The sequence below is a fragment of the Drosophila serrata genome, unplaced genomic scaffold (genome assembly GCF_035046125.1).
Source record: "Drosophila serrata isolate PLE 108 unplaced genomic scaffold, ASM3504612v1 contig_165, whole genome shotgun sequence".
Classification (NCBI taxonomy): domain Eukaryota; kingdom Metazoa; phylum Arthropoda; class Insecta; order Diptera; family Drosophilidae; genus Drosophila; species Drosophila serrata.
Window position 1 is genome coordinate 1,401,317 of NW_028257063.1, and position 24,838 is coordinate 1,426,154.

General features: G+C 38.7%; 3 protein-coding genes and 1 long non-coding RNA gene across 6 annotated transcripts in view; 3 read left to right on the plus strand and 1 right to left on the minus strand.

Annotated features, from left to right (window-relative positions):
- The window catches only part of LOC147644494 (uncharacterized), a 194,250-nt gene that overhangs the window by 65,223 nt on the left and 104,189 nt on the right, over positions 1-24,838 (plus strand). The gene's annotated exons all lie outside the window — the stretch shown is intronic.
- On the plus strand, positions 8,144-8,988 carry LOC110177971 (uncharacterized). The gene is made up of 3 exons (XM_020944963.2): positions 8,144-8,248; positions 8,310-8,387; positions 8,634-8,988. Exons 1-3 carry the CDS (start codon positions 8,215-8,217, stop codon positions 8,741-8,743), a joined length of 222 nt encoding a protein of 73 aa, XP_020800622.2. The 5' UTR covers positions 8,144-8,214; the 3' UTR covers positions 8,744-8,988.
- Positions 15,611-16,350, minus strand: LOC110177975 (uncharacterized). Its single transcript, XM_020944968.2, has 2 exons — positions 16,062-16,350; positions 15,611-15,901 (listed from the first exon to the last, which is right to left on the minus strand). The coding sequence occupies exons 1-2, from the start codon at positions 16,233-16,235 to the stop codon at positions 15,611-15,613; spliced, it is 465 nt and encodes a 154-aa protein (XP_020800627.2). The 5' UTR covers positions 16,236-16,350.
- On the plus strand, positions 17,272-20,979 carry LOC110177955 (RNA polymerase-associated protein CTR9 homolog). The gene is made up of 5 exons (XM_020944945.2): positions 17,272-17,536; positions 17,589-19,141; positions 19,200-19,419; positions 19,493-19,956; positions 20,021-20,979. The coding sequence occupies exons 1-5, from the start codon at positions 17,417-17,419 to the stop codon at positions 20,799-20,801; spliced, it is 3,138 nt and encodes a 1,045-aa protein (XP_020800604.2). The 5' UTR covers positions 17,272-17,416; the 3' UTR covers positions 20,802-20,979.

Below are 24,838 nucleotides of genomic sequence, written 5' to 3' on the forward strand. Positions count from 1 at the left end.
CAATAATGCAGCCCCAAAATGTGAACAAACAAATTCATCTGCGACTTCAGACTTGCTTACATTTGAATGGCTCGGTTTTCGGTCGGTTTTCGAGTTGGGCTTGGTATGGGTCCGGATTTTGGTTTCAGTGGGGTTTCGGCTACGGGGCATATATTTGCATCAACTTTTGCTTTGATGTGGCCTCAGATTTGTGGTATATGTGTAGAAGGACGACTACCCACACAAAACTTGATCCAAAAACTTTCAATCAAATTAGCCCAATGCAACGCACATTGGCTGGAGGCGGAAATTTTGAGTAACAGCTAAGCACGTTGCACATTACTTAAGGTTTAATATAATTACCTATTGAAACGGATTAAATAGAGCGTGATTATCAATAAGGCATAAAGAATTTAAATATCTGGAACTAAAGGAATGTAGTGTGATCAAGGTATTGCAAATAATATCGATAAGACCTAGGTAAAAATAATACCACCAAATGTTTAATCATTTGGTTCTGCTTTCAAGACTAAACGAAAATACACCTTAAAGAGCCTTCATATCCCTTCCTTATTTTGGAACCAGTTTAATATGCAATATAATATTTGTAAATCTACAAATAAAAGCTAATCTATCGTCCCACCCAAGAGCCATCTTAGATAGTATGGATATTCTTATAAAACCTCGTCTGTAACCCTTCTAGTTTTCATTTGTTTAATGACTGTTGAGTTTTTGCAGTTGGTCTAATGAGGAAGCCCGTTTAGGAGCTTCCCTGAATACATACTTTCCGCTCATTGTGGCTCTTGAAGAGCTTTTGTTTTTTTTCTGCTTAGGAGAAAAGTGAAAGTGCAGCGCTGAATTTTAACAAAATTTATATGGAACAGCAGCAGTAGCAGCAGCTGCGAACGAAGTTAAAAGGACAATTTACCTCCTTCCCTGCTGCGTCTTGGCTTGGAATGCATGAAAGGGAAAAGCACAAAAACATTTTCACGTTTTGTCCCCCCGTCCAACTTTGTTGGTTTTTCCTAGTTGCCTTTTTTGCTTTCCTTTCCTTGCCTGCCTGCCTTTTCTTGTGGGTTTCGTTTTAAGCCAGGCCAAAAGCACTGCAATGCCAAAGAATTTAAGGGGTTGCGGCCAAGGGGATGGCAGAGGTAGAGAGGAAGGGATGCTGCTTGGTTTCAACTCGAAGCAAAACACTTAAGTTTTAACCCAAATTGTTGCCAACAAAGCGGTTTGTCTAACATTCTTTTTGAGCAAAATTTTGTGAAAAAGTGTTTTTCCAACGAGACCGAACCGCACACACACACACTTACACACACACACACTAAGGTACACACACATGTGTTCTCTTTCCTTATATAAAGCCGTGAAAGAACATCCAAAGAGTAAACAAGGCATTCGTAGAGCTAAGAGCCAGCCTTGGATCTGCACCCCCCAAAGCTAAGTAACAATAAATGTCGAAGGGAGAAAGGGGGAAATTTAGCTAAAGAAAAGGGCATTTTTCCTACAGACTAAAGCTAGTGTGGGGGGCAGGACTTTGGGGATATCAATGAAGGAAAAAGAGTTCTTATGTGGGATTTCGGTATGTCTTTCATTAAAGGAAAGTGGCATTAATGCTTCAGGCAAGTGAAAGTAAAACAAAAGACCCTAAATGGTGTTTGATATCAAGAGTAGATATTACCAATTATATTCTGAGCATATTTTTAAACTAGTATACGTTTTAGATTATTTAATATATATAAATTATAAGGGCTTTTATAGTTGCTTTCTTCCTCAACTTTTACCTCAGTAATAGTAATATTTCTAAAATATCTGTAACTGAAATAAAATCCAAGCATTTAAAAAATGCAGAATGGAACTTAAAAAAAAACCATGTCCAGCTGTGCGACAATGACTGCGAATGCAAATGGCGTTCTTCTGCCTGTTTGGGCCAACATAATGGCCAACCGTCTAACCCTTTTCCATCTCTTCGCATCCCTTCCCCTTCCGCCAAAAAATGCACACACTCTCCCCCGCAGGGTGTTAGCCATGTCTGATGCCTCATGTCTGGCCTGCCTGCCAGCGACATGTTGACCTTAAAAAACTTGACGTGTTGCAAATGTTGCAAAACAACTCGAGGGCTTTCGACTTGAGCACTTTTTCAGTTCTGTTCAGTGTTCAGAGCTCAGTGTTCAGTGCTCAGTGCTCAGTGTTCACTGTTCGCTGTTCGGTTCGCTTTTGATGGCGATGGTGCACAGTCGGTCCGTCCGTCCCTGTTTGACGCACATGAAGTGCCGCACTTGAAATATGCTTTTTTGCCTCTGGCCAAAAGGGAAAGCGGACGGGCGTGGGGCTTGGAGCTGGGTGTGGAAAATGTGTTTTGACAAGTGTCACTTATGCGTAGCTACTATGAAATATGCAAAACCCCCGTTTTCCCCATCTCGCTCTGTCTGTGTGTGTGGCTTGTTTCTATAATTGCAATTGAGGAAAATGCAAAGGAAGGACGGGAGCCAACGGGGCGGATGAGCTATATGCGATATCTGTGTGATCAATACATTTATCGAGTGCTGAACAGAGAAAGAGAGAAGCGACAGTTGGCGATGTGCAAAAAGGATGTAATTAATTTCCACCCAAGGACTTTGGCAATGACAATTTGAATGAACTATAAAAATAAACACTACTGGGAATAGACGAGTGTAATGCCCAAGGGGTTAACATAGTCAAAAGAGGGTATATTATGCTTATTTACTGCTTGTCTGGCACTTTAAAAATTGCCTAAAGAAAATAAACTAAATGTATTTAAAAAATACTATTAGAATTTACATAAAACTCTGCTTAAATATTCAATACAACTTATTATTTATGCCATGTCTACTAATTATTATTAATTTACCATTTTCTTAAGGCTTTTCTCAAGGCTTAATCGAAAGATAAGCGCTGAATTAGAGCCTCAAAGCGTTTAAACCACCGCCAAATGGAGCTTACTATATAAGCACAGTGCTAACTTTATCAGGAATAGGAAAATGGGGCAGGGAAAACACCTAATCTGCCACCGTTCGCAAAACCTTATATTAAATCCATCCGCAGCCAATTGAAATCGCCCCCCGAGTTCAGTTGGGTTCACCAGGCGGCAGTGGCGGGCACTCCACAAATTACCAAACAAAACCGAATCCCCCAGTGGAACCAACAAGTTTAGAGCCAAAAGGCAGACGGACGACGGTGCAGAGATAACTCGCTGGCATTTAATATGCGAACCTTTTCCGTGCTTAAATTTCACAAATAGAGAGACCAAGGGAAGAGGGCCGCGCACAAAAGCCATTCGGTCCTCCTGGGACTTTGCTATAAATATTAAAGCAAAGCAGCACCGAATCCGGTGCAAGAGAATATTTAATCTATATATATATATGTATATACTATATATATTTTTTGATATGAATTTAAGACCGACAATTCCCTGGGCAGGTCAGTGTTCACTTGAGCTTGGATCGCGGCGTATACGTAATGCGGCCATTAATATTTAGGCCACGTTAAAGCCAAAGAGTCGAGCTCAAAAACTTTAAAGAAATGTGTGCGCTCTAAAGTGTTCCCCTAACCCCTGGTAACCCCTGCCTGCTAGTCATTTGTCAGTGGGTTAAAGTTTTGCCCCAAACTGGAGCAATGCTCTGTTAATTAGCATTTTACCGCAATCAAACGGGGTTTCTGCCACCCAAAACCCAAACCGAAACCCAAACCCAAACACCACTGGCAAATGGCAAAATGGCAATTGGAATGTAAACTGCGATAAATGTAAGGGGTTCTGTTGCTCCGCCATTCTGTATCTTGGCCATCTCCAGAGGAATTAACTTGGCTATATGGTAATGTGTAATTCAATTGCCCTTAATCATGAAATATTCCAGGCTTTCCCCCATTGGGATTGTGCTTATTATTTCTGTTTTGCAATGGAAAGAAATTAAGTGAAATTAAATGGGTAAAAACCCAAAGGGAGTTTTGTATGGGGGGAAATGTTTTCATTGGAAGTATTTATTTCTTTGAAATAGTGGTTCCTATTTTTGCTGGGTTTTACCAAAGTTTAAGGTTGTATTCTGAAATGAAATTTCAAATTTAGAATACGTTATCATATGTTCCTTTAAGGTTTCCTATTAAGGATCTTAAAGGACGTGTTAATTTGTTTCCGGTCTGATACCTTTTCTTTTCCTAGCTTCCTTTACTTATTTATCATTTTATTTTTTGCAATTTGCAAACTGGTTCCGACAATTGCCGCAACGAGTAAATATAATTCTTTCCTTTTTCAGGAATTAGCATAGCAAACACTTTGTAGTGTCGCCGCCTAACCAATCCTATATGCCCTGCAATTTTCCTGCATAGTTTTTCACACCTTTTTCCTTGCTTTCTGTGTTAGGCAGAGGCATTCAGGTCAAATGCGTATAAATTTTAAGCCAAAAACACACACACAGAGTCGCTTTCCTAAGGATATGTGTGAGCAAAAAAAGGTAAGGGGGGTTTTCCTGCGAAATCAAAGGCAAAGGCTGGAAATTGAGATCGAGAATGGCAAACGCTTAGGAGCAATTACAAATTCCGGTTCTGTCATCCACGGCTCTGTCGAAGCGGAAGTCATTATCGTGGCAAACAAAACCTAATAGAGATAGGGGTTGGGGTTGGGGTTGGTTATAGGGATGTGGGATGGTAGAAGGGTCTCCTGGGTGCCCCCCGGGCTAACCGCAGGAACAACAACTGTAACACGCCATTTCATACATTTGCGACAACTTGGCTGCTCGGGATCGGGGCTTGGGTTCTCTCTTCGTGTGGCTATGGGTTTTGTCCTCATTATCGAGTTAATTATGTGTGTGTGACCGTCTTTATCCGGGAGTGTGAGTGTGAGTGTCTCTGTGTGTGTGAGAAGGTAATTACAGCAGTGCTTCCATTGTTGGCCAGGACATTTCGCCTTTGGATTTCGGATTTTCGGGGGGTTTCTTGGCTGCTCGGTTTGTTTGCCATTGATTCTGCACTAAAAAAAACAATACACAAAATTCGAAGGTAATAAAAGATTATTCGTAGAATAGATTCTTAGGAGAAGTTAGTTAGATCTTTTGAGAAGTTTTCGAAGTTCTCATATTGAATTATATTCTACTGCTTTAAAATCTGTGTTTCTTTTTCTTTTACGTTCCCATTTATCGAAACTAAATAAATAGTATAAATAATAATGTATATATAATAAAATAAATAATATTCTATATACATTAAGGTTAAATCATAGGCTTTCCCTTATTCTATCTCTATTTTCCTAAGTGTATGTGTGCCTTTTGGCCACCCATCCAATTTTCCGCCCCAAGTTTTGCACCTTTCGCTTCGATTGTAATTAATTTGCAAGGCGACTTCCCTAATGATGTGGTTCGTGGTATATTTAAAGTGATGAATGTCTCCGCATGCCGAGTAAATCTTACTTCTGCCCCTCTTCTGGGACTATTTTTTGCCCACAGATATCTTAACTGTCTGCTGTGCGATATATATATATATATATATATATATAGATATCCTGGAAATATGTTAACCCATCATTTACACCAAATAATCAGGGATTTCGCATCTGTTTGTTGTCTTTTTTTTTTGCCCGTCTTCCTGTCTTTTTTTTTCCTTTCCCCTTAGTTGGTAGACCCAACTCAACATTTCCGATCCTGAAGGTTAATTACATTTATCCAAAACGCAACTGAACCCGCAGGACATTGACTTAATTTCCCTGGCGTTTGTTTTTCTTTTTTTTTTCGCCGTTTTTGCTGTATTTTCCTTTTTTTTCTGTTTGCTTTTTAATTCCTTTTTTTAAATGGTCGGGAAAAAAGTCGAGACCAAAGTGCTGCCAGCAATTTCCTCTATCTTTCACGCTTTTCATCTTGATTTTTTTGTTCGCTTTTCCGTAAAGCTCGTTGAAGCGCCTAAATGGTAATTAAAAATTGTTGCATTGCCGCTCGAATGCGTTTGCTATTTATGTAGTTGCCGGGGAATTTCGTAATTTCTGGTGGACTCGAAGAGAATTTAAAGGTTCAGGGGATTAGGTTTTTTATTTTGCTAGATTGTGTTTCTAAGAACTGAAATTTAAATTGAAATCGAGGGTGTGCTTTAGGGAAATTGATTTTGGGGTATGGCTTTGGAAATTTTGCCAAGAATTTAATTAGAAGATTGCAAGGAAAAAAAAGATGCTGTTCTGTTATATTTCATTGAGGTACCTTAAGTGAATAAATATAACTAGCTTTGTATTATTAGAAAACTCCTTAAAATCCCATATTCCCTTAACTTTTATATACATTTCATAGACAGAAACTTCTCTGGCTTCCATAAAACACTTCAAACTCAAACTTTTTCCTCCGTTTTGGACGTGAAAGAACCTTGCACTGGTCTCCTGAAAATTGCCAAATCGAATGCATTGCCAAAATAAATTCTGATTTGACAGCAAATAATCGACAGTGGAAAGTTGGCAAGTTTTTCGAGGTGTCAGCCAGCAGCACACGTTCCAAAAGGACTTCAAAATGGGCCAAAAAGGGGAAGGAAATGGAGTTGAAGTTGGTTATGTAACACTGCAGTATAGTTGCCTTAATCCGGCGCCATTTGCAGCTGCAATGACGTGGTCCCAAAGTGGGTATCCTGCGCATCGCTAATCCAAATCCTAATCCTAATCCACGCAATTCAAAGGGGCGAAAAAACCACAGCAGCGTTGTGAAACACAAGGCACAAAGTTATGAGTGTGTTACCCCGTACTTTTCCAGCCCCCTGCCCCCCTCTCAGATCCTGTCCATTCAGGCATTGCGGGCTTAAATATTTAATTTCATTACGACAGGACCCCACACACACTCGGTGAAATGTAAGCGAAAAAGCAGAGAGGAAGAGATATCAGGCATTCATCATTCATTGAAAGGGAAAAGTAGAAGCTGAAGGAGCAGGAGCAGGAACAGCAGCAGGAGCAGGAAAAAGGAAGGCAGCTGGAGAAAGGAAACATTTATGTGGCTTTCTTTATATATATACATATATATATTTAGGTATATGTGAAAACCCACAGCCTTCCTTTGACTCGGCTGCATCGTGAAATGCTTCGCTTTATTTCACTTCATTCTGCGCTTTGAGAGCTCGTTGGCAAAATATGAAGAGGGACCTCCCCAGGGAGCTTGGGACCTTCCATCCTTCCTTCCTACTCCCGCCAATTATAATTATGGAATTGCTAATAATATGTGAAATGCTGATGTCTTGACATACTCGTCATGTCCTTGACGTTCCCATTGAAACGAGAGTGACACAAATTGAAGTTAATGCGAAATAACTTAACCGATGTCATTGAGGCTTTCAGTAATCATATGAAATTACAAAAGGAATTTCTTGTTTGCTTTATATTCCCTTTTCTCTTGATAAAGTAATATATATTCTTTATTTTTACTTTAAGCCTCTGCCTAGTTTTAAGGTTCTCATGTCAAGGAAACTTACGTGGGAACCCAAGGCAGGCATTGCACTTGATACTCCCTCCTTCTCTGCGAAGGAACAACATTTTTTATACTCTTTGTATTTTGTTTTGGGCGCCGGCCATAATTTTGTCAATAATATTTGTTTGTTTTGGCCATAAATGCAAGTTTTGGATTTTATTAGTGGTTCCAGCCATTTGCCTTTATTTCGGCGTGTCAATGGCAATGGGGAGGCCTCAGAGATACGGAAGGGAGTGTGTCTCGGTATCCGCCGATATTGATATAGTAGCTATAGTCATGCAATGCGGCAAATGATAAACAGCAACGCCTTCAATAACAGTTACAATTGTGAAAGGTGAGCAGAGCAGGTGAAAGGGAATTGCTCCGCTTTTTTTGGGGGGGAGGAGAATGAATGAGGTAAGAGCCTGCACTATAAATAGATATCTCAATGGAATTATTCCAATACATGCAATTGAAAGTGAAATTGAGACCAAAGTAAGGCAGTCGAAAATGACAGGGGAAATGGTATCTATTTCCTGGCTTATAAGATCATTTTCAAAACAAATAATTAAAGCTCTTCGACAAACATTGAACAACCACAACACCTTTTTATGAATAATCAAAGTGTCTTATCAAATTTAACTGACCAATAACCAAGACAATTCAATTAGTGATAAGTAACCACACAAAGCCATAGATAGGAAAACAGCTGTTACTTAGAGCCCAGTTAAGCTCTTGCCTTCAAATAAACTGAAATTGTGTCAGTACTCCTTGGACTCTTCAGCGAAATAGTAAAGTTCTTCTTTTTACGAACAATATGACGGACGGTGGAAACTTTACAACCAGCGACGGTAAGGACAACATCATCTCTTAAGTTCCAGCTATATAAGTGATAAGTGCCACTTGTTTTAGGGTCCAAGGAAGAGCAGGCCCATAACAATCTGATGATGGTTATAGCAACCCTATCTTGGCTGTTGCTAAGCTGCTTAAGTGAGATATTTTCTATTGAATACTAAAGTATAGTAATGTCAGGGGAGTTAAAGTGAACTTGGAGAGACAATTTACATGGTAAAAATCTATCTAAAATATCTGTAAGACAAAAAGAATGATGTAAAGCATACTCTTAGATGCAATTTTAGGTAATTTAAAGTCTCTACAACTTTCCTATGACCACTCTGAATTGCTATTTTCATGGAATAATTTCTGGTTCAATGATAATATCCCCCATTCCCATAGCTCTCTTCATTTACTGCTGCAATTATTGGCAAGTTTTGAGGCCGCTTTCCCGACGCAACCGTGAGGAAACCGAGTCACCCCACAGCACCCTGCTAACCGTGTATGATTAGCAGGGGAAAAATGCTACAAAGAAAACCGTAACAAAGAAGCCCGAGGAAATGGCGGAAAAGGGCCAACAGCAGCTGTTGGAGATCATCCTTGGCCGGGGCCTTGACACTGGCCATATTGCCCCTGTGTGCACCCAGCAGCATCAGCAGCTTCCATTTCCATTTTCCATTTCCGTTTCCGTTAAGTTAATTCCACACGACAACAGATAAACAAAAAAGCGAAAAAAAAAGAAAGAGAGAACGGAAAATTCCATGTGTTGCTATTTCCCTTTATTTTTTGTGTACATCTCTTCTTGCTGTGTTTAGTTTACATTTTCCCCCTCTCATCTCTGGCCTGGCCAAAAAATATTTTATTTCCCTCGGCTGCCAGGGCAACAAGCCGGCAAAGGAAGCCTTTCCGTCCGTCCTGAGATATTTGCAGCTCTCGAGCTTTCATTTCTTTTGCTGTGCGGCAGGGGGCGGGGGAGGAAAGTGAAAAGCGAAAAGCATCTTTTATGCAAATTTAGCAGGTGGGCGGCGGCAGGCGGCAGGCCGGAGCCAACATGACTTCCGCTCCTTAACTGGCTTAATGTTGCCCAGGTAAAACAGCAAAGCAAAAAGAGTTCAGACCGAGTTTAAAAGGAATCCCCCGAAAAAATATTATTAGATTAAAGCTGAGAAATGTTTAAGGGAAAAGCATAAACCTTTGAAGTAATGTGTATCTTGATTTATGCAGAGAGCAAAAGTCACTAAAAATATTCCCTGAAAGTATAAACGTTTGTTGAGGATTTTACTATTGGGAATAGAATATTTCATAGAATTGCCATTTTCTTTAATCAAAATGAAGAGCTTTCATCTAGAAATTCAAATTCCATTTATAATTCATATTTTATTTTAAAAAATCTATGAGAAATCCTTTTGGATTCAAAGAAAATTAGAAGATGATTTAACTGGAATCAAAAGATACCAAACGAAGAGCTTTCCTTGGTAGTTTTAGTTTGAAAATAATTCTATTCATTTTCAACAGAAACATTTTACTGTGAAGTATACCCATGGGTATCTGAGGCACAGATCTTTTAATAAATAAAGACCAAGAACAAAATCTACAAAGAAGTTTAATTTATTATTACGTAGGTTCATCTTAAACTAAGCCTTAAAGTCAAGCACTCTTTAAGTATCAAAATTTTGTGCAAGTTCTTTTTTTCGACCATATTTAAGTAGCAACAATTATCCGTAAACCATTTATGATGGCACACATCATTACCATTCACCATTCACCGTCGAAATCAACCCATTTTCCTGGATTCTCCCACCTCAACCACTTTCCTGAACCTTTAAAATTTCGTCAGACCAAAATCGATTTGCCCAAGGCCTCCGCCTCTGCCATCACATAACTCTGGCCAAAAAAGGAAGGCTAGCAGGAGTTGACTTCACAATCAAAAAGAGAGGGAGAGAGAAAGAGTGGGAGAGTGGGGAAAATGCTGAGGAAAATCGACTGGCAAAGAGGTAAACTCTTGAGAAAAGTTTTCGCCGGCACCAAATCAAATGCCGATTATCGCCCAGTTAGTTGCACTCACAAAGGGAACCGGGAAATCCGTTGAATTGAGTGAGAGAGAGAAAGGCCGAGGAGGTGACATGGTAGTAGCTCCAATTTCGTGGCCTGGCACGGCTCTGCCATCTGCTTTCAGAAGGAGACCGACCACCACCAGAAACCTACGACGACTGTTCACTCATTATCGGCGTGTTTGTTTTATGAAGGTCGTTTCCAACAGCCCGCACAAAAGGATTCGGGCCACGCCACGCACGCACAGGCATCGTCAGTGTCGTCACCCCATTCTCCAGGCCCCCAATCCTCCAGCACCCCCTACCATACATATTACCCCCAAGCTCCGAGCTCCAAGCTCCCCTTCTAAGAATCTTTGACAAAAGTACACTTGGAAAACAAAAGTCTCAACTTGCTTTTGGTTTTTCTTATCTACAAATATTTATTTTTTATTATTTAACAATCAAACTAATCGGAGGAATCTTTAAAATATGATTTTTATAGAGTTCCAGAGTTGTAATATATCAGTCAAGAAGGACTTTATTCCGACCCTTTATATCATATATATTCTTGATCAGCATCAACAGCTGATTTGATATACAATGTCCGGTTGAAAAAACAAATTTCAAAATTTTTAAAAATTTTTTAAAGTCTTATAAGGGGTTACATCATTCAAATTTTCAAAAATCGACAAAAAATGATATGGTTTCAAATATTAAATTGAGTAGGCAGATTTATTAACCTTATAAAAACTAGCATAGGAACGATTTCTGAATTGAAATTAATGCTTTTTAAACTTAGTTATGACATTTTTAAAATTTTAATTTCTCAAAAAAATTCTTATAAAAATACCAATAATTATGTAGTTAGTTTCCTTTATTTTGTTACTTACCAAATTTACTTTAGCAACTTTTCCTGCAGTGCTTTTTTGCTGCCATTTTTGGCCATTGTTATCTGGTTGCCTTGCTTTTGCCTTTGCTTTTGGTTCTTCATCTGCTTATACGGCTTTTCCTCTTCATCTTCTTCCTCTCCGTTAGCCAGTTTTCCCTCTAGTCTCTTGTGTTGACACTTTGCGTTATTGTTGACTGGTCCATCTCGGTGATATCTTTGATAAATCTCGGCTTTCGCTTGTCCAAGTAACCAAAAATTTGTCCCAACTTCAGCAAGTGCTAATAGCAAACACAGCGCAGAGGCAAAGGAAAATGGTGGAAAATTAGGTGGTTGGTGGGGGATGGGGAAATGCCAGCTCAAGTTCATCATAATTGCTTATGACGATGAGTCGAGGGAAATCTGTTTCGCAGCCTTGCCATTCGAGGAGGCTGCGCATTAAATTATTTCTCATTATTGACAGTTTATCAAATTGATTTAACAAACTGCCCCCCCGCAGCCCACCCCCGTTTTTGCCTTGATATAATGTGCGATTTTCCTTGATTTTCCCCTTCTGTGTTTTCCCCCCTTTATTTTTGGTGGCAACTTAAGTGTTTGTGATAAATGTTATGGTTGTTTGCTAGCTTCTTTTTCCTCCGCTCTCTCCCCTTATCTAAGCTTTAATGTGCTTTTGTTACTTCTAGCACTGACTGGTTGTGTGTAGTATGTGTGTGGGTGTGTACAGTGTGTGAAATTTATGTAATGCCCCAAAAGTTGAAGCATACTTTTCGGCTGTTTGCTTAATGTTTCTGCTGCTGCTGCTTCTCTCAACATTTTTAGTTAATTTTAGTTTGTTTGCAGAGGAAAGAGGACGAGTGCTACGAAAACTGACTAAATGTATTATTAATTTAAACACAAAGCTGAAAGTTTTGCAGTTTTATGTATATTCTGCGATGTAATTCAGGTTTTTCAGGGAGCCTTTTGAGTTGTGTGCAAGTCAAGTCCAGTGCACTATGGGCCAGGAAGTTCATATTTTGGCCAAAACTCTGTAACTTCTAAAATAAATTTTTTAGAGACGTGAAATTTAGCATGCACATTCTCAAAACATTGAATTTTATGTGTTCAAAAATTAGTAATAGAAAATATTTTTTTTTATGAAGATAATCCCTACCAAAGTTGAAAAATATTTCCTTTTTTTTTGTTTTTCATAGAAAATAAAAAACCAGCAATTCGATTTGGATCTCACTTTACAGTAATGAGTATTTAGATAATATTTATTAGAAAAAAATATATTTGTTGCATTAAATGCAGTAGTTTTTTAGTTTTAAGCCCCTTAAGTTCAAATTTCTAGTCTCAATTACATGAACGTCTTTGAAGCAATCTACCGCAATTTTTGTTTTTTACTTCCAATATGGTCTCTATTACAACAAAAACAAAAAAAAATTAGTTTTTAAACCAATAATTTTTTTAAGTTTTCACCAAAAAAATCATTTTTATAGATGCTTGTAAAATGTGGCACTAAAAGTATGCCACAAATTTTTTAAATTGTACTTTTGCTTGTCAATGCTTGCAATATATTATTTCTTGCCTGCCTTTAGGCAGTATTATAAAGACTTTTTTTTAATAATATAAGTTTAAAAATTTAATTTTTGTATAAAAAACCTCAGAGTGCGAATTTGGGACAGCTTATACGTAAAAGGGAAATATTCAAAGTTATTTTTAAAATTTTTTTCAATTTGATCGGAGGTGGTACGTCGAGGTACCCTAAGTTTGAAATCACAACTTGTGAAAAATGGGTTAAAAACTGTGTTCTTTTTAAATTTGTTTGTAAAATAATAAGTGTAATATATAAAAAACATTTTTTTTTTAAATTTTGGGTTGTATTAGTTACATTAAAAGCATTTCGATGTGACTATAGCTGCCCGCATAGGGGCAGGAAATTTTTATTTTTGCCAATAAAATGAAAAAATTAAACGCAAATATCCACTTTGATTAGCTGCCATCTCGTACCCATTGAATAGAGAGTAATAAAATTTTGAAGAAAGATAGCTTAATCTATCCTCTTTATAATGCAATTGTTTTTTTTCTCATTTTCTTAAAACCATTTTTGACCCTTTTGGCCAAAATCCGGGCCGCCTGGCCCATAGTGCAGTGGGGAATAGATAGAATATGCACATTTATTATAAATTAGGTCTCTCAAGCTTTTGCTTAAGGTGTTCCTATTGCTATAAATTATTACATGTTTCTTTGGAAAAAGTTGGTAATATTTACTAATATTTTATTGACCACTTCTGGGCACACCTGTTTAATAGCACATGAAATTCTCAGCTTTAAAATCCTCTCTGTACATTATTCATAAACCCACAAATATATTATATGTATTCTCAATGAAATAGTGGAATAACTTGAAGATATTTGTGAAGCTATACTTAAAGCAAGTGGCATAATCTGCTGGCCGGAATTATCAATCAAAAGGCAATTTCTGGCGCTGCCATGGCAATAGTCCGTTCTCATTTCCCTTCACAACAGGAATATGAAATAATAATGCAGCGGAATTGAATTGAATTGTGAGCCTTGCCTCCGTCGACTCCTGCTGCAGCAGGACACTTGAGAGGATGCGTCGATTCAAATCGATTGGCAAAAGCGGCTTTTAACAAGTAGATTTGATCCGATATTCATTTCCCCAGCAAGGAACTTGTTTGTTATATACAATATTGTTGTATTGTTTTGTCCTTGCCAGCTCATAATTAAGCTTGGGCTGCCGGGATGCCAGGATGCCAGGCTGGAGTGCATATCAAACACATCCTGGGGCATTTGGCTGCGTCTCAAGTGGCAGGAAGATGTCGCAACAGGGAGGCTTCGCTTCTGGTTTTCCACCCTTTTGTCTCGCTGAAAATGCCATTGACAATGGCGACTTCTGTCAGGATTGTCACGTCCTTGTCACCCACACGAAAAAAAAAGAAAGGAAAAGAGCTGGGAAATGCGAGGAGAGCAAACAAGCTTCTGACAGCGTCTGAAGAGGAGGACAAAAGGTTTCAAATCCGACTGATTCCAGCCAATTTGTTTGTTTATTTCTGTTTGTTTTCCATAACAGTTACACAAATAATCCCTCACTTACCATCCTCGTTGCGTTCTGGTCACTTAATTGCCCGGCAATTTGCCAGGCGAGTCATTCTTCATGAGTTATGCATTATTTTCCATCTATTTCCACTCGACACCAAAGACAACTCTCTGTCTCTAATTTCTGTGTTGACTTTTAAATAATTTATTTGCCAAGGAGATAACTGACTGAATGCCTCTGCCGTGCATATTTTCAAAATGTCATTGCCAAAATGGTTAATTAAATATTTACTTGGACAAACGTTGTAGTAAAATGTTGATTAATTATTTAGGATTTTCCTGTAGGGAAGGGAAAAGGGCACCCGTTTACCATATCCGTAGATGAAATAGCATCTCGATTTTGGCAACTTTTGACTGCTGTTTTTGTTAGGAAACTTGCCAAAAGTTTTCCACCCACACGGGCTGACTTTTCCCTGATTTAGCCGACATGCCGACACTTGTTTTTCGGGGCTGAGGTCTAAGTGATTTAGGCTAAACTTTTCCTACTTCTCTTTACTTTTTTTTTGGGGTACTCCCCGGAAATGTAGCGGGAAAAACTTTTGTTGCTCTGCATAATCGTCGTGTCGGGAAACGAAAAGAAGGATTTCCCTGCTCTAAGTGCATTACGAAACAATCAATAAATTTACTTGCTGGAACTAGCTGGAGTGTAGGAGAAGTACTAAGTTCAACTCCAGGCGAGAGTCCTGCCCGTTTCGTAGTCCTGTTCATGTTCCATGCTTATGCTGGGGATTATGTGACATGTGGGCATACGCATATGTATATATATATGCTATATTCTTGGCCACGTGCCTGAGCTTGACGCCACCTTAGTGCTAGCCCAGTTGAGTCGTAATTCATTTGCATAACATTAACGGGCAGGCGGATGCCATAACATGGCCCACATGCCAGGGCTCTAAACTGGGGGCCAGCAAAACCAAGTTTAAATAAAATATTTATGCCAACGAATTAACCGTAAACAGAGGAGTTCCTTTTGCACTGACTGTGTGTATGGGTGTTGAATTGGCTTACGAAAAGGGTCCTGTCTCCTTTTATGGCCTTCAGTAGAATGAAGAAATCGGAGATTACTGTAGCCTTTTCAGTGAATTTATATATATATTTGTTATTTGATATTTTGGCAGCATAAGGTTCAAGTTATTTGAAGAAATATTTACTTATTCTTATAGGAAGTATAAGCTGCTATAAAAACTTTTCAAAACTGATGAAATTTTCCCTCAAAATCTATATTTCATTTTTGTGTAGACCCAATCCCTTCCAAATAATTCTACATATATCTTTCTTTATACATTCACAGCTTTATTTATTGGAAAATCATTGACAAAGTTATCGAAATTTCATATCATATCATCGATCATTGATCACCTTTACTTCTTGAGCAGAGTGGAGACAACAGCTGGGGCGGCATAGGTAGAGTAAACCGAGGGCGAGGCCACATAGGAGGCGGAGTACACCGAGGGGGCGGAGTACACCGAGGGAGCAGCATAGACTGAGGGGGCAGCATAGGTGGAGTAGGTGCGGGGCAGGGCGGCAGCATAGGTGGTGACAGGAGCAGAAGCAGCATATGTCAAGGCCGGAGCAGCGGCATAGGTGGCAACGGCAGGTGCCACAACATGAGCCTGGGCAGCGGCAATGAAGAGGGCCAAGCAGATGAGGAACTAAGAATTGAGAATTAAAGATATAGAATATTAATTCAAGAAAAATTGGTAAAACTTCAAGAGGATTCATTTGATAATTGGCAATATCACAAACCCCTCAAAAAGGACTCTCTAGAACATCCTAGACTTCTCTTTAAAGCTACAAACCCACTCAACTCACCTTCATGTTGATTTTGGTGTTTTGTTTGGTGTTCGACGAACGTTCTTGAAGATTGAAAGTGCGTTGACTGATGCTGTTCTCCACCAAAACTCGAGTATTTATACCCAAATGCCAAGAACAAGTTACCTGTACACAACATGCGGATGTGGAATTGGTAGCTAATCCTCCAAGCATTCCGTATCGAATGGATTAGCATTGTTCGCCCGAATGTTTGTTTATTTTTACACTCCGTCAACAAATAGCAAAGGGGGTGGTGTGGAATTTACAGACAGGTAGACAGCCGGACAGACAGGTAATGAGAGCTTGATTGTTTGTCTGCGCCTTTTGGGTCAAGTTTGGTGACAAGCAAAAAAAAAGCAAGTGCTTTGATAATCGCGGTAAGCGAACATCGAGTCAAAAGGGAATCATGAAATAATTACGCTCAAACAGAAAGCGTAAGTGGCCCTCTAGCCCCAAGCCAATCATTGTAATTTGCGTCATCGAAGTGATTTTCAATCTGGCATTGACATTGAACATGCAATTTAACAAATTATTGGGTTCAGTTCAAGTGTCAAACTAATGGATCAATCAATGATTTAGATAGATATAGAACTGTTTTATTTAAATTTCAACAAATAACTCCAAGTTACTAAATAAATCTGTGATAAATTTAAAGGGACGGACTAATTTGATACTCATTTTGAAATCGTTTGAAATTTTGGTGCGTTAACCAAATTTTATAAAACCCATAACTAAGACAAAACACCCTTAATTTCCTTTCGGAAAACTTTTCTATGTTATTTTTAATTAGGTTAACAAATCTGCATATAAGGTTTGCAAATTTAAATTATTTCAAAATTTTCGATTTTTTGAAAATTTTAACGATGTAACCCCTTTTAAAATGTTGAAATATTGGTGAAAAATTATTTTAAATTTTTGTTCACTATTTTATTATTATTGAATTGATATTTTAAAAACGATTCAGAAAATATGCTCAACATATGTCTCCGAGAAGTTTTCAAAAATTACCATTCTAGAGACTTTTAATTGATATTTATCGATAAACATTTTTAAAAGCTATTGCTTACAAAAAAAAACTTAAACTATTTTTGCTCAATGACTTAAGCTTTCAATATGTTTTATGTCGAGACTTCTAATTTGTTTATGAAGTGTAAAAAATAGATGCCAAAAGTACAATTTCTTTTCAAACAGACGGTGCTTTTCAAGTTCTGGCAACACTTGCGTTAAAAGTGTACAGTGTACAGTCCTGTTTTGTAAAAAGCTGGTTTTTTTTAATTGTCTGGCAACACTATTGCCTTCCCAGTGTGTGTGTGTGAAAAATATTTAGATTTCGTGTGAAATATTGCAAAGTGAAAATGTATCGTCAAAGAGGAGCGCCTGTGGCGTCCGAAAAGCAGATGGAAGACGATCTCCCGGATGACCTAACCGGAATCTGTGTGCAGCAAAAGAACCTGCGCACTTGGATACAGAAGGCGGTGAGTTTGGAACCTAAACCCAAGGAAACCGCACTCAATTCCTGCCTCTTAGCTGGCCTACTACTCGCGTTGCAACTTTGATAACTTTGTGTATCTGCTGGAGGCAGCCATTGCCGGATGCCTGCGGACTTATGCCTTCTACAAGGATGATCTGGCCAAGGCCAATATCCTGCTGGCGGCCCATTTCACCAGGCAGGCCTACAAAGAGGTGGGCAGTCGTAAGACCGCCTTGCAGGCCAAGGTCACAAACATCCTCCGTCTGCTGGATGGGATGAAACGATCCGAGGACCGCCAACTGCTCGTGATCACGGGATATGCTCTGATGCTAACCCCAGGACGGGCCCACGAGGCCGATGGATACTTTGTTAACGCTCTCCGGCATGTGCCCAGCAATATTCCGGGGCTAATTGGACGCGCCTGTTTGGCCTACAATCGCCAGGATTATATTGCGGCTTTGGGATTCTTCAAGAGCGTCCTGATGCACCAGCCCCGCGGACCGGCAAACGTTCGTGTGGGCATAGCCCATTGCTTCCTGAAACTGGGTAACCTGGACAGCGCTCGACGCTCCTTCGAGCTGGCCTTGGAGCACAATGGAAAGTGCCAGAACGCCCTGCTTGGGATGGCCATCCTGAAGCTCAATAAGCGCGAGAAGGGACCAATAAGGGAGGGCATTAATCTTTTGTGCGCTGCACATGAGCTTAATACTCGCAACCCGATGGTTCTCAACATTCTCGCCTCTCACTATTACTATGTGAGGGACTACTACAATACCCAGACTCTGGCGGGAAACTCGTATGTGCTCACCGATATTCCCCTGCTTCAGTCGCAGAATTGCTTTCAGATAGCCAGGAGCTTCCATGCCACCCAGCAGTACGATCAGGCCATGGATTTCTACACGCTGGCCGTGAAATTGGCCCCCGAGGGCTATGTCCTGCCTCAGTTTGGCCTGGCCCAGATGAACCTGAGGCGGGGTGAACTGGGTAAGGCCAAGGCCGGTCTGGAAATCCTACTGAAGGTCATGCCCAATCAGATTGATGCCACGCGATTGCTGGCCAAAATATATCTGGCCGAGAAGAGGATGGACGATGTCATCAAGCTGCTACTCAAGGTGGTGGAATCCCGCAAAACCTCCAGTATCGGGGACTACGACATCTGGCTTAACCTGGCCCTGGCCTATGAGCAGAAGCAGCGTTGGAAGCAAGCCATCGAGGCCTATCAGCAGGCCATGCAGATCTACGGCGGCCGCGGCGACCAATATCCCATCGAGTGGCTCAACAATGTGGCCATCCTTCAGAAGATGGCCCAAATGCCTCAGCAGGCCATCGAGTCCATCGACGAAGCCTTGGCTCTGAGTGCGACAAAATGTGGCGACAACAACGAGACAAATATGCTCACCCTGCGCTTCAATCGTGGTCGCATTCTCGAGGATCTGCATCGGTGCGATTTGGCGGCGATTGCCTACAAGGACCTTGTCGACGAGTATCCCAACTACTTTGATTGCTATCTGCGCCTGGGGGTGATGGCTCTGCGACAGAACGATAAGATTATGGCCATCGACTACTTCAAGGATGTGCTGAAGCATGACAATGACAACCTGGCAGCCAGGTGGGTGGGTTAATATCCTCGTTCTTCTCCTCCTATATGTTACCCCCATCCCTTGCAGAACCTGTCTGGCCAACATTTATTTAACCCTGGGCCTCACCACCCAGGCCATGCACTCCCTCAATGTGATCCTTAACCAACCCATGCAAGACAAGGTGAATTCGTACACCCTGGTGACGGTGGGAAATGTGTGCCTGCGGAGCGTTCAACGAAGCTTAGCCACAGGCGATAATGAATCAGCCAAGAGGCATCAGCAGAAGGCTCTGCTTTTCTTTGCCAAGGTAGGCATTTATACATATAAATGTGTATAATGGCAAAATCCTATATACGTATGTATTTCTCCATCCTGGCCAGTCCCTTGAGCGAGCTCCCCGAAATTTGTGGGCCGGCAATGGCATAGGTGCCGCCTTGAGCATTCGTAATCGCAGGTCCGCCGGCGAAGCGGTCTTTAAGCAAGTCGTTGAGGCCGGCAAAATGTGCCACCCTTCGGCCATCCTGAACTTGGCTCACATGACCCTGGAATTGGGCAAATACCAGGATGCAATTGAGGTCTACATGCAGTGCCTGGAGCAAAGTACCCTGTTCCAACCTTCGATGGAAATAATGCTGGGACTTGCCAAAGCTCTGTACCTCTCGGGTTATGCCGCCGAATCGAAAATGTGGCTCCTCAAGGCGCGTCACCAGGCGCCCCACGATCCCGTGGTGATGTACAATCTAGGGCTGGCCATCCGGGAGGACACTGAGCAGATGGTGGAACATGCGCGTGGTAAATTATTGGATCTTGTGAAGGCTGAAGTGGAGCTGGAAGTGGCTTACCGGTGGATAAGAAATTAACTTGACAATAATCATAATTTTAGTAACAATTTAAATATTTTTGTTTAGATTTTTCGATCACCTTGCCGAGTGTGAAAATCAAACTCAAGTGCCGCAAAGGGAGGCGGCCAAGCAGGCCAACATCTGTCAAGATTTGTTGGCCAAACTACCCATCGAATTGGAGCGTGTGCGGGAGCTAGAGGTCCTGGATGGGGAACGCCTCCGCCTGAGGGAGGAGCTCCAAAGAGAGGAACAGGAACAACTCCAGAAGGAACGTTTAGAGCGTGAGCAGCAGATGGCCAAGCGCCGGGAAGTCCTGGATCGCACAAAGAAACTATTAAAGGAACCCAGAGAGCCCGGACATAAGATGGAGAAAGTGGCCAAGAAACAGGATGAAGAGCAGAACGAAGGCGAAGAACGGAAGGGTAAAAAGAGAAAGCGTTCTCTAGCAAAGGGGGATAAATTGGGGAAGAAAAAGAAAACAAAAGAAGATACTCCAAAGAAACCCGATAGATACAAGAGCAAAGAGTTCATAGACTCTGATGAAAATGAATCGGAGGGGTCAGATGATGATTCGCCCATCCGAAACAAAAAGACGTCGCACAAGAATTCCAAAAACACAAAAAATAATAAACAAAAGTCTATAGACCCTTTCAATAATAGTAGCGATGAAGAGGGAGATCAAGCGATGGAGTCATCGGATGTGGATTCTGATTCCGAGCCGCTCCAGACTACTAATACCTTCGAGAACTCTCAAGACAACTCCATTGAAGAAGATGGCATGTCGCCCGAAACGACCATTAAGTATATGCAGGAGCTACAACGAAGGATGCAGACATCAACTAGATAATTATAAATAGGAAAAAGAATGACAAAAGGATTACTGAAGATATGAAGTTACTATGGAAAATGTTTATGTTAAAATGTATTCATTATATTGGAATTTAGGATTTCTATGTAACAGCTATTAAATGTAATGAAGAACTCGTACATATTGTTTTAATAATATCATACATTTACATTTTAAAGTGTACTGTTTGAGTATTCTTGAGCTCTCGATATTTCACTAGAAAAACTCTTGAAACTCTTTAGGCTATAAATTAGTAAACTAAATATTTTTGTACAGCAGAAAACTGTCTAGGTTTCTCACTCAATTATGTTCTAGAAAATGCTTTTAATGAATTTACATATTTGTTTTGAATTTCGACTACGTTTTCCTGTGGCAAACACACAAAATGATTCATTCAATTCGCCGCTACACATTCTCTCCTGGGAGGACACGACGGTGAGCACACATGTTCATTTGAATGCCAACTCATGTCGTGGGAGCCGCAGGACATCGCTGGGTGTCCTGCCTGAATTACGCATCTACTTGACTGCCACTTTGTAACTGTCAGTGGGAATCTAACGAAGCAAACCAAACCGAAACTGAACTGAAACGAACCGAAAGTTAAATATTCGTTAGGCAAACGCGAAAAATGATTCGTGGACGGGGGCGGCAGCGGCTCATTAATATCAATTTATGAGCTGAGACACGAAATTAGTCTGTGACAAGTTTCGCCGCAGGATGTGGACAAACAAACAGGCGCACACACATCCATCCATCCATCCAGCGATCCATCCATCCCGCACCACAGGCCACTCCACACATGCCATTGCTTTGTTTTCTGTTTTGGGTTTGGGTTTGGGTTTCGGTTGGGGATGTGGATGTGGATGGTGGAGTGGTTTTTCGGCTTCGTCTGGGCTGCGTTAATTAATTCCAAAAGTGTATTGCGTGTCCTGCCAAAAGGACAAATATGCGTACACGAACTCATGTCCTGTGGTGACATGGGCTTGTTACCGGGTGTCTGTGTATCTTTCATCCACAAATTATGAAAAATATTTTCAAAATAAATCAGGCAAAAAGAAGGCTCGCTCACAGAGTCACTTCGTATTTTTATATCCTCGCCAGGGTATGGCTATACGTTAAGAAACAAATTTTTTCCAATTTTTGCAAAAAATTTTCAAAAATTGCCAAATTTTTACGTTTTTAACTGAGTATGCAGATTGGTTAACATATAAAAAACAAGCATAGGAAAGCTTTCCGAATTAAAATTAATGCATTTTTGGCTGAGTTATGAGATTTTTAATCTGCGATTTGTAGAAAAAAATAGTCATATAAAAAAATATATATATATAACATATATATATATAATCGTGAACAAAGAATGGTTTTATAAATTTAGTCAGAAGCTTATAATGCAGTGAAGGAGTCATTTCCGACCCCATAAATCATATATATTCTTGATCAGCATAAAAAGGCGAGTCGAACTAGCTATAAATTAAGAAAAAATATTTTTTTTCAATTTGATCGATTTTTGCAAAAAAAGATAAGGGGTACCATCATTAAAATTTTCAAAAATTGCCAAATTTTTACGTTTTTAACTGAGTATGCAGATTTGTTAACATATAAAAAACAAGCATAGGAAAGCTTTCCGAATTAAAATTAATGCATTTTTGGCTGAGTTATGAGATTTTTAATCTGCGATTTGTAGGAAAAAATTGTCATTTAAAAATACTGATAAATATACCTGCTCAAAGAATGCTATTATAATTTTAGTTATTTTATGTTTTTAAAAATTAAAACTGGGTATCCAGATTTGTTATCCTTTAAAAAAGGAACACAGAAAGGCTTTCTGATTACAAATTACTAAATTTTTGGCTGAGTTATGAGATTTTTAATCTGCGATTTGTAGAAAAAAATTGTCATATAAAAAAATATATAAATATACCTGCTCAAAGAATGCTGTTAAATTTTAAGCAATTTATGTTTTAAAAATAAAAAACGGGGTATGCAGTTTTGTTAGCCTGTTAAAAACGAACACAGGAAGGCTTTCCGATCTAAAATTAGTACATTTTTGGTTTAGTTATGAGATTTTTAATCTTTAATTAGAAGAAAAAAATTGTCATATAATCGTAAACAAAGAATGGTTTTATAAATTTAGTCAGAAGCTTATAATGCAGTGAAGGAGTCATTTCCGACCCCATAAATCATATATATTCTTGATCAGCATAAAAAGGCGAGTCGAACTAGCTATAAATTAAGAAAAAATATTTTTTTTCAATTTGATCGATTTTTGCAAAAAAAGATAAGGGGTACCATCATTAAAATTTTCAAAAATTGCCTAATTTTTACGTTTTTAACTGAGTATGCATATTTGTTAACATATAAAAAACAAGCATAGGAAAGCTTTCCGAATTAAAATTAATGCATTTTTGGCTGAGTTATGAGATTTTTAATCTGCGATTTGTAGGAAAAAATTGTCATTTAAAAATACTGATAAATACACCTGCTCAAAGGATGCTATTATAATTTTAGTTATTTTATGTTTTTAAAAATTAAAACTGGGTATCCAGATTTGTTATCCTTTAAAAAAGGAACACAGAAAGGCTTTCTGATTTAAAATTACTAAATTTTTGGCTGAGTTATGAGATTTTTAATCTGCGATTTGTAGAAAAAAATTGTCATATAAAAAAATATATAAATATACCTGCTCAAAGAATGCTGTTAAATTTTAAGCAATTTATGTTTTTAAAATAAAAAACGGGGTATGCAGTTTTGTTAGCCTGTTAAAAAAGAACACAGGAAGGCTTTCCGATTTAAAATTAGTACATTTTTGGTTTAGTTATGAGATTTTTAATCTTTAATTAGAAGAAAAAAATTGTCATATAATCGTGAACAAAGAATGGTTTTATAAATTTAGTCAGAAGCTTATAATGCAGTGAAGGAGTCATTTCCGACCCCATAAATCATATATATTCTTGATCAGCATAAAAAGGCGAGTCGAACTAGCTATAAATTAAGAAAAAATATTTTTTTTCAATTTGATCGATTTTTGCAAAAAAAGATAAGGGGTACCATCATTAAAATTTTCAAAAATTGCCTAATTTTTACGTTTTTAACTGAGTATGCATATTTGTTAACATATAAAAAACAAGCATAGGAAAGCTTTCCGAATTAAAATTAATGCATTTTTGGCTGAGTTATGAGATTTTTAATCTGCGATTTGTAGGAAAAAATTGTCATTTAAAAATACTGATAAATACACCTGCTCAAAGGATGCTATTATAATTTTAGTTATTTTATGTTTTTAAAAATTAAAACTGGGTATCCAGATTTGTTATCCTTTAAAAAAGGAACACAGAAAGGCTTTCTGATTTAAAATTACTAAATTTTTGGCTGAGTTATGAGATTTTTAATCTGCGATTTGTAGAAAAAAATTGTCATATAAAAAAATATATAAATATACCTGCTCAAAGAATGCTGTTAAATTTTAAGCAATTTATGTTTTTAAAATAAAAAACGGGGTATGCAGTTTTGTTAGCCTGTTAAAAACGAACACAGGAAGGCTTTCCGATTTAAAATTAGTACATTTTTGGTTTAGTTATGAGATTTTTAATCTTTAATTAGAAGAAAAAAATTGTCATATAATCGTGAACAAAGAATGGTTTTATAAATTTAGTCAGAAGCTTATAATGCAGTGAAGGAGTCATTTCCGACCCCATAAATCATATATATTCTTGATCAGCATAAAAAGGCGAGTCGAACTAGCTATAAATTAAGAAAAAATATTTTTTTTCAATTTGATCGATTTTTGCAAAAAAAGATAAGGGGTACCATCATTAAAATTTTCAAAAATTGCCTAATTTTTACGTTTTTAACTGAGTATGCATATTTGTTAACATATAAAAAACAAGCATAGGAAAGCTTTCCGAATTAAAATTAATGCATTTTTGGCTGAGTTATGAGATTTTTAATCTGCGATTTGTAGGAAAAAATTGTCATTTAAAAATACTGATAAATATACCTGCTCAAAGGATGCTATTATAATTTTAGTTATTTTATGT